At 44.5% G+C, this 9095-nt stretch overlaps 4 protein-coding genes across 4 annotated transcripts; 1 reads left to right on the forward strand and 3 right to left on the reverse strand.

The window, feature by feature from the left end:
* The first annotated feature begins 487 nt into the window (after positions 1-487).
* HP1c (Heterochromatin Protein 1c) lies at positions 488-1385 on the forward strand. The gene has a single exon (XM_017148231.3). The coding sequence runs from the start codon at positions 547-549 to the stop codon at positions 1249-1251; it is 705 nt and encodes a 234-aa protein (XP_017003720.2). The 5' UTR covers positions 488-546; the 3' UTR covers positions 1252-1385.
* Positions 1261-2352, reverse strand: LOC108061827 (mitochondrial ribosome-associated GTPase 1). The gene is made up of 2 exons (XM_017148230.3): positions 2105-2352; positions 1261-2051 (listed from the first exon to the last, which is right to left on the reverse strand). Exons 1-2 carry the CDS (start codon positions 2301-2303, stop codon positions 1288-1290), a joined length of 963 nt encoding a protein of 320 aa, XP_017003719.2. The 5' UTR covers positions 2304-2352; the 3' UTR covers positions 1261-1287.
* Positions 2353-2682: 330 nt separating this feature from the next.
* On the reverse strand, positions 2683-3984 carry LOC108061824 (O-glucosyltransferase rumi). Its single transcript, XM_017148228.3, is given in 3 exon segments — positions 2683-3400; positions 3402-3738; positions 3792-3984. Coding segments are annotated over 3 exon segments (1149 nt in total). The 5' UTR covers positions 3910-3984; the 3' UTR covers positions 2683-2706.
* A 130-nt stretch (positions 3985-4114) lies between these two features.
* On the reverse strand, positions 4115-5599 carry rumi. Its single transcript, XM_017148229.3, has 2 exons — positions 5420-5599; positions 4115-5357 (listed from the first exon to the last, which is right to left on the reverse strand). The coding sequence occupies exons 1-2, from the start codon at positions 5553-5555 to the stop codon at positions 4258-4260; spliced, it is 1236 nt and encodes a 411-aa protein (XP_017003718.3). The 5' UTR covers positions 5556-5599; the 3' UTR covers positions 4115-4257.
* Between the last annotated feature and the right edge of the window lie 3496 nt (positions 5600-9095).

A 9095-nucleotide genomic window follows, 5' to 3' on the forward strand; every position in this document is an offset into this window, starting at 1 on the left:
CGTGAAACTTTTCAACAAATAACAGCTGTTTGAAAATTCAACAGGAACCATTTTGGGTCGTTCCCTTAATTGCTGAAATTTTTTGTTGAATTTTCAACAATTCAGCAATTCAACAGTTTAGGGAATCCCCCTTAAATTTATTAATAAATGAAAGAAAACAATATTTATTTTGGCTTTCTTTTGTTTTTATTTATACTATTCAAGTCAAGTATTTCCCGCGCATTTTTTTTAGCGCGTTTTCTTGAATTCTGAATGCTATGCTATGCATTTTCACTTGCCGAAAAATAAATTTTAGCGGCGCTCATCTTTCACATATGTATTTTTTCTTGTCCCGATGAAAAGTGAGACCACTTAAAATTATCAAAAAAAATGTGAAAAAAATCGATGAAATATGATAAATATTCAAAAAAAATATCACGATAAAAATATTTATTTTTTCGTAAAAAATATCGATATATTGATATTTTGATATATTTTCGACATCCCTAGAAAAAACCCAAGCCAATTTAAGCAATTTGTAAACAATCATTTAAAAACCCCATAAAAATGGTTAAAAACGAGCCCAACTTTGTGGTGGAGCGCATCATGGACAAGCGCATCACCAGCGAGGGCAAGGTGGAGTACTTCATCAAGTGGCGCGGCTACACCTCAGCGGACAACACCTGGGAGCCCGAGGAGAACTGCGATTGCCCCAATCTCATCCAGAAATTCGAGGAGTCGCGTGCGAAGTCAAAGAAGCGCGGCGAGAAGAAACCGAAATGCGAGGAGATCCAGAAGCTGCGCGGCTACGAACGCGGCCTGGAGCTGGCCGAGATCGTGGGCGCCACCGATGTGACGGGGGACATCAAGTACCTGGTGCGCTGGCAGTTCTGCGATGAATTCGATCTGGTGCCCAGCAGCCAGCTGTCGGAGAAGGATCCCCAAATGCTGATTGCCTACTACCAGAAGATGGCTCCCTATTCCCGCCACATTGCGCGGCGGATGAAGGGCGTCCCGGAGGAGCTGCGTTCGGCGGCCTCGCGATCGAGTTATTCGCATATTCCTCCCCAGGTCGAAGTGCATCAGCCGGAGGTGGATCCGTCGTCCGATTTGGTAGGTCAACTGGGCGGTGGCATTCCCCAGGTGCCGCAGCACCACACGCCCATGGATCTCGCCGTTGATCCCGACGATCTGGCCAGCGTTTCCTACTCGATTCCCGTTCCCGGCGTGGGCCACATTGGCATCGATGTGCCCATGGCGGAGCAGCAATAAGAAGATTCATCTCTGTTCAACTTTTAATCCTAGCCCTTAAGTTAACTCGTCCAGATTGATGTAGCCCAGCTGGCCGGAGCGAAAGAAGTGTATGAATTTCCTTGCGGCCGCCAATAAATTTGTCATCACCTCCACCCTGCCGTCGTATTGCTTCACCTTGTGGAACAGCTCCTCCCGATGGGCGTACTCCGCCAGCACGGCGCTAATATTGTCACTGGGTCCGGAGCTTAGCTGGAGTTTCTCCACGTAGTCGTATCTCCGGTGAGTGTTCAGCCAGAAGAGCAGGTAGTCGGCTATCAGATCCTCGCCCACAATGTGATCCGGCAGGCAGCCCACCAGGGCCAGCTTCATGCCCATCTCATCGTCTTTAATGGAGGGCTGTAGGATCCCAGGTGTGTCGATCATGTAAACAGGTGGATTCTCCTGGATTTTGATGCGCTCGCCGACGGATCGAGTGATGCCCGCCTCTGCGCCCACACGGGCAGCGCTCTTCTTCTTGAGATGCACATTCCGCAGGACATTGATCACCGAACTCTTGCCCACATTCGGCACCCCGACAATCATGAGATTGTGCTCCGCCGCCTGCGAGCGATTGAAGCGACTGCTCTCGCTTATGAGGCGAGTGGCCAGGGGCAGGATGTCCAGCACGCCGTGGTTGCGCTGATCCTTGCAGTTGGTGAACAGGATGTGCCGGAGTTCGGGCTGCTGACGCCGCAGCTGCTGGAGGACATTCTTTTGCTGCTTGGCGCCCAGGAGATCCACTTTGTTCAGCACCAGAATGTGCGGTTTAACGCCACTTCCTAGGGGGATACTTTTGGATTAAATGGTTATTTTGTATGACAGATTAACTTACCGGTAATTGTGTCGAAGAACTGGGAGTTTCTACCGGCCAGCGGGATGCGAGAATCGTGGATTTCCACTATGCAGTCGACGGTTCGCAGCTTTTGCTGGATCTGGCGCATTCCCTTGGTCATGTGGCCGGGAAACCAGTTGATCCGCTGCTTCGCCGGCAGCCGGAAGGCATTGCGAAAGGGATTTAGCTGCGCTGCCATGGTGCGGAATCCATGTAATGCTATAGAAACCAAATTAAAAACTTACAACAGCTGTTGGCCAGTGACGTAACTGTTGACCATAAGGCTGCGAAATCCAGAGGGGTCACACTGGTTAAGAAACGGAAATTTGAAATTTTTAACCCAATTTTAAGCTTAATCGGGTTATCTTGATTTGCCAAGGTAATTCTTATGCTCTGTTAAGGGGCGATATCTAAAATTATAGACCTAAAGACTTTTTATAAACCAAAGAACACAAAATTAACTTCAAACGAGTGGGTGTGGTAGCACTGGCAGGTTTAAATGGAAATTTAAAATGGTTTTTTTAGTCGTTCCAAATCTATTCCCAATAACCCTATTAAATAACCTTTATCCTTGTCAATTTATATGTTAAATTTAGAGTTTATTAACCTCGATATAGCTGCAACGCCCTTTTGTTGGACACCTCGAGGAATCCCTGCTCCAGATGCACTCTATAGGTCAACAATTTTGCGTATTCCCTGAGCAGCTTCCTCCAATAGCATTGCACATCCTCCATTCGCAGGTGCAGCCAAACGAACTGGTGTCCCCTGTCCGCAATCTCCTCCGCCAGATCGTCGTGATCGCGCAGATAGAGCACAAGCTCTGCCAGCTCCTCCACATCCGCATCACTGGCCACGGGAACGTAGTGCACCCAGGGCTTCAGTTGGCTGTAGAAGAACTCCTGCCACTGATCGCCCACATGGAGCACCAACGAGCGGCAGAGCAGGATGTGCCGCAGTCGGAAACTTGCAGCCACGCCATGGAAATTAAACAGATATTTGTATTGGCAGTGTTCCACTAAAGGTATTTCCTCGGTGGGTTCAGCTGTATACTGAGCATCGACGAGGTCTGGACATCTGCGTGAGAGCCTCACCAGATTGTCTCGTTCCGGCGAAGACCGTGAGCCCCTAAAGAAGCCCACTGATTGCTTGTCATCCCATGGAATCCTTGCCGCCCTAGCCGCTAAATGCTGGCGCATCCAATCCCAGCGACCCAGGCCATGTGGATAGTGCTGCAGGATGGGACCCGTGGTGGTCCAAAACGACCAAGCCGGGTACATGATATCCAAATGAAGCTCTGGAGTAGGAGAATACCGGGCCACTTAAACCAGACAGAAAATGAACCTGTGGCCAGTCGCGCACATTGAGAACGAATTCCACATCTGGCAGATGACCCACAATGTCCAAGAGGAGATCCTCCACGTCCGCGCAACGCTTGGGATTCGAGCAGTTCTTCTGGCGATAGAGGCGACCACGCCTGGACTGTGCCATCATCTCCGGTGTGATGTCATTGCTTATATAATGCTCCAAATCCTTCCGGATGGTTTGGGCATGGCAGAGGCACTTCGGATCCCCTAGTTCACATGGTCGATAGACCTCCAGGGCTTTCAGGATGTGCGGCACAAAGCCGTAGCTGACTGAAAAGATACAAATAATTAAGATCTTATTTTAATAGGATATATTATCTTACTATTTGACTCCTTATACTGCGCGATGGCTGTGCATTTGTTCTCGGAAACGGACCACGCATTCGGTGCACAAAACAAGAGCAGAGCTCCCATTAAAAGAAATGTCTGTGGCAGGGTCATCTTTAAAATTTCGAAGAATTTACATGTTTTCTTTCCAAATATAATCAAACAAACTTTGAGTCCTAACACAAATGACCTTTGATATTCATAAAATAAAGATTGTAAAAAATATTTAAAGATTTTCTCTTTTTAAACTTAGCCAAGATAGTTTCTTTAAATATTTAAATGGTTAAATGATTCTCGGGATTTTTTGATATTGATAAAATAAAGATTGTAAAAAATATTTAATGATATTCACAAATATTTAAATAATTAAATGGAATGTGGAAAGTTTAACGAGATTCTTAAGATCTTAAAAAAGAATAATGTTAGTGAAAAATGATCTGTTTTAATATTAATTCCTAATTTCTACAGCTCATCCTTTGTAGGCGCAATATAGATTAGCTGATCCTCGGGCTGCACCTCGTAATTGAGCAGCTTCACATAGCTCTTGAGCAGCTTGCGCCAGTAGCACTTGATGTCCTTCATGCGCAGATGCTGCCAGATGAAGTCGTATCCCCGCTGGGCAATCTCCTGGCCCAGCGAATCGTTCCTCTTGAAGAACTCCAATATTTGCTCGTATTCCTGCTGACTGGGGTAGCTCTTTAGCGGCACATAGTGCACCCAGGGCTTCAGTTGGTCGTAGAAGAACTCCTGCCACTCGTCGCCCACATGGAAGACGAGCGATTTGCAGAGGAACAAGTGCTTCAGCCGGAAACTGGCGGCCACGCCACGGAAATTAAACAAGTACTTGTACTTGCAGTGATCCTCGAAGGAGACTTCATCGGCTGCGGGTGCATCGAGTGTATCTTTCGGGGACTTCCAGCCCTGATTCTTGGTGTACTGCGCCTCCACCAGCTGCGGATTGCGGCGGGAGAGCAGGATCAGAGAGTCGCGCTCGTCGGAGGTGCGTGAGCCGCGAAAGAAGCCGAGGTTTCTCTTCTGCGACCAGGGAATCGCAGCCGCTCGCTTCTCCAGCTTCTCGCGCATCTGATCCCAGCGACCGATGCCACGGGGATGCAGCTTGGTGGCCGGTCCGCCGGCCCAGAAGGTCCAGGCGGGATACATGATGTCGCGGTAATCGTGGGTCTTAGAGAATGAGAAAACCGGGCCACCGGCGGAGTTTCCCCAGGCGGCATTCAGTTGCGGGTAATCCCGGGTGTTGATCACCAGGTCCATGTTGGGCAGCGTCGCCACCAGCGGTAGGAGGAAGTGCTCGATGCCCTGGCAGCGGGCGGGGAACATGCAGTTGGCATCGCGGTACAATCGATGGCCGTAGATCTTGTATTTGGTGCCGAATCTCGCGGAACTCTCGATCATTTGCCGGCTGACACCTGTTGACTTGTAGGCCGCGAGATCTCTATTTAAAACATCCGCATGGCAGGAGCAATCAGGGTCCTTGGGATCGCTGCTGCAGGACTTGTAGTCGGCATTAGCGTTCTCAATCTCCCGTCTGATCTTAAAGCTAACTAAAATCAGGGAGTTTGTTTGAAAAACCAAGTAAAATCAAAGCCGGCAACAAGTTGCTTACACTCATCCTGGTTTGGTTCCTCCGGTTGACTCTGCCCACAGGATTTTTGATCGGCACTGCATAGTCCTTCATCCTCTGCGCATCCTTGGCTTACAAAACTTACTAATAATACGACTAAAATATGATAAATTAGCATTTCTTTAAAGGTAAACAAATTTAACTTCGAGTGCGGCGTCAGCAATAGGGTTGCCAAGTGCCCATAAATTAATCGATATACAGTACCTTTTAATTAAAAACATATTTTTTCAATAAATAAATAAACTTAAGCTAAATTTTAACTATTAGGAATTAATTTTTACGTTTTAGTAACAATTAATTCACATTAAAACCTTTATCTAGATTTTATTATCCTGGAGAAGAAAATATCTTTAAAAATAAATAATATTCATCTATGCATATAAAAAAGGGAAAATAATTAAATTGTTACAGAGGTTTTCTGATAAATAAGCAATAAGAAAACCTACAAATTATAAGTTTATTTTGAAAGAAATGTCTATAATCTGGCAGCTCTGCCAGCAAAGCAGTGATTCAACTGTTACTTTCTTAGGATGACCATGCCATCACATTTCCCAGCAAACCCCGCAAAAACCAACATCACTTTGCCGGGACAACCGCGAAGTGGCCACCCTAAGCGGGTAACTGTTCCCCGAGTTTTACTTTTCCACACCGTGTGGACACACTGGCCGCTAAAACCATTATAAGAAAACCAACAAGAAACGTCGAAAGTTTTCTCCGTGTTTTAAGCCAACCCATAGCCAAATTACTAACGAAAACGACGATTTGCAGTCTGCAAATTAGGCGTGCGGCACATAGTGCAATCGAAACCACGTAAACCCAACGAACGCGAGTGTTTTAGACCACCTGCAACTGAAACAACCACCATTGTACATAATTTACACGAACAATTTTGCAAGCAGAACAACAACAACAAAGGACGCCGCGCTGAAAGAGAGAAGTTGACATACGTAACTGCAAAAAGTAAATTGTATTAAGCACAGTGGTGGGCACAACAATAAAACCCCCAAAACAAATCCCGGATAGTAAATTTGGCAACGAAAATAAAAACTGGAGTGGGAGTGGCACTTGCAAAAATGATGTTGTTTTGTTGAGACAATTGCCAAAAAAGCTACTAAAAATTCAACTGAAAAAGGTAATACTTATTGTTATTTATTTGCAAGTGTATATCATGTGTATGTGTGTGTGTGTGGGCGTACTACGAATAACAGTTAATTGAGCACTCATCGATTTTTTAGCCCCTTATTGTGGGCTGTCCAAAAAAAAGGAAGGCAACTTAAATTCATTTCACCTCACGATCTCCGATCGGCAGATAAAAAATAGAAATAAAAAATCAACCGTTGGAAAAGTTGCCAGCCGTCGTCATTAAGTTGATTTGCTACCGCCGCTGATGCTGCGATTTAATTTACCCCATTCGCCTGGCATTTGGATTGCTTTCGAGCTCCAGTTTCCCATTCCGTTGCATTCCGACTGGGTTTTCGTTTTTTTCTTGGCCTTTGGTTTCCCATCGACGGATTTTCCTCGCCGAAAATCGTATCGCTTTCGTTTTCACATTGGACGGCGTTATAATGGTTTTTTTTTGGACCGCGACCTAGGGTCGCAGCGCTGCCCCTCCCCCTCGGGCGCCCGCCCATCAAAGCACCTGACTAATTAGTGTAGAGTTATTAACTTGATAATTATCGCTAGCCATGAGCGAGGTGCTCCACGGGAGTTCTGCATTAAAGGGAAACTTCCGTATCCCCAAGCCATCTAAAATATATAAATATTATATTCTATTTTTGATTGATTCTTTATTTTACTTAGTCATATACTTTGAAAATATTATAATTGATATTATCAATATTTTCCAAGTAAAGTTTAACATAATCATACAAAGTTTAGTATTACTTCGGTAAAGAAGCTTTAATTTCTCCCTTTTTCCAAAAATCAATTTTAGAAAATCTGAGTAAATTATAAGAAAAAATATTTCAAGAACTCTCTCATATAGATAAATTTTGTAATAATCAAATGCAACTAAAAAAGTCCAATTACGGAAGTTTAACTGTATATCTGTATCTTGCAGTGACTAAGAAATAACTTTGATATCTTTGAGGTCTTTTCGTTAAACTCGTTTGGAACACCATATCGAAATACAGAAAATAAAAACAAAACCAAATAAACACAAACAGTAATCCGAGCTTGGCGCTGACAAAAGCTTTGCTTTGTTTATGGAAATACATATCGTCATAATCAAGCTTTGGGCTCTGAAGTCACACGTAAATCTCTGCGCATTCAAACGTATCGATGTGACTATCTGGGAGTACGCTTTTCCAATCAATGGTTCTTGGGAGAAAAACTACGACTCATTTGCATATCAATGGCGTGGAACCCTTCGCCCCTAATGACTCGATTGATTTCCATTTTGGGCAACCTTCTTCGTTTGTGTAATGCCGGAAGTAATAATAAAAAATTCCTATCGCATTGATTACGACGTTTAGATAATGGTCTTGGACTGTTTACAAAAGGACGTCTGCCAGTTGGTCTGCTACCGTTTGGTCGCTGGCCAACTTTAACAGCTGCCATTAGCCGCAGTCCCGCAGTCTGGCCCATACATCAATTATGTATTCCTTTGGGCAGGCAAATGACTCAACCCTCGCCCATCAAACCACCCACTTCCAAAAACTCCCACTCCCACTCCGCTTAGGAGTTGCATGCCTAACCCAACCAAATGATTCATCAAAACTTGGCATAGGCAGTTTATGCAGATTCTTTACCTTTATGTCAGCCCAGTGGCTGTAACACATTTTTATTATGCTCTGCACTCGCTCCCAATTTCTCCCCCATTTCCGGGCTGAAAAGTGCGCCTGCGCATTGGAAAATCGCTTTTCCAGAGCGGCCAACTCTTGTGTTGGAAGGTGTGTTGAATTGTTTACTGCCAGGGTTGGACTAACAGTCCAATTGGGAAGTTATTTTGACATGCTGTTTATAAGTATTTTATTTAAATAAGATACCTTCAATAAAATATTATAATATAATAGAATGTAGCCGTTTTTCATTCTTTTTTCTGATATCTTTAACCAAATCTCTTAAACTAATTTATTTTGATTTAATAAAAATTCGAGATTGCACCCTAAAAATTTCATGTCTCTAAGTAAGATTATGCTTATAAACATTCCTATACGAATTTTCCCCGTCTTGTTAATTCAATTGTGCACACTTTCTTTCGTTGATGATTGAAAGTTGGCCTCCAAGATAATATATCCATTTTGCTGCGCATCGCATGTCCAGCTGTGTCATCTTCTTAGGAATTCTTTGATGTTTCGAAACTGGCGGTCCGTAGATAATTTAGTACGAGCATATTGCGTGTCTGCTAACTGACCGCCACTAGATCATTAGCTCATCTCTTGGCAATCGTTAGCTAATGGCTGATACTGAATACTGCAACTGCAAATGCATAATGTACGTTGTTTGTTTGTTTGTGTCATTAACCTCGGAACTGAACGGAACGGGTTTTGCGTTGGAAAATCGCTAATCTGCCTAGAATGCGGATCGTCTTGGAAATGTCAACCACCCCCCAAGAGAAACCAGTTCTCCGATTGCCAGTGGGCCAAGCACGATTGGTAGTAATTCACTGTGTTTCGGGCGCATGCGTGACCGTTCGACAGTTGGCTTTGTTTTCCCT

The sequence above is a fragment of the Drosophila takahashii genome, chromosome 3R, assembly GCF_030179915.1.
Source record: "Drosophila takahashii strain IR98-3 E-12201 chromosome 3R, DtakHiC1v2, whole genome shotgun sequence".
Taxonomy (NCBI): Eukaryota; Metazoa; Arthropoda; class Insecta; order Diptera; family Drosophilidae; genus Drosophila; species Drosophila takahashii.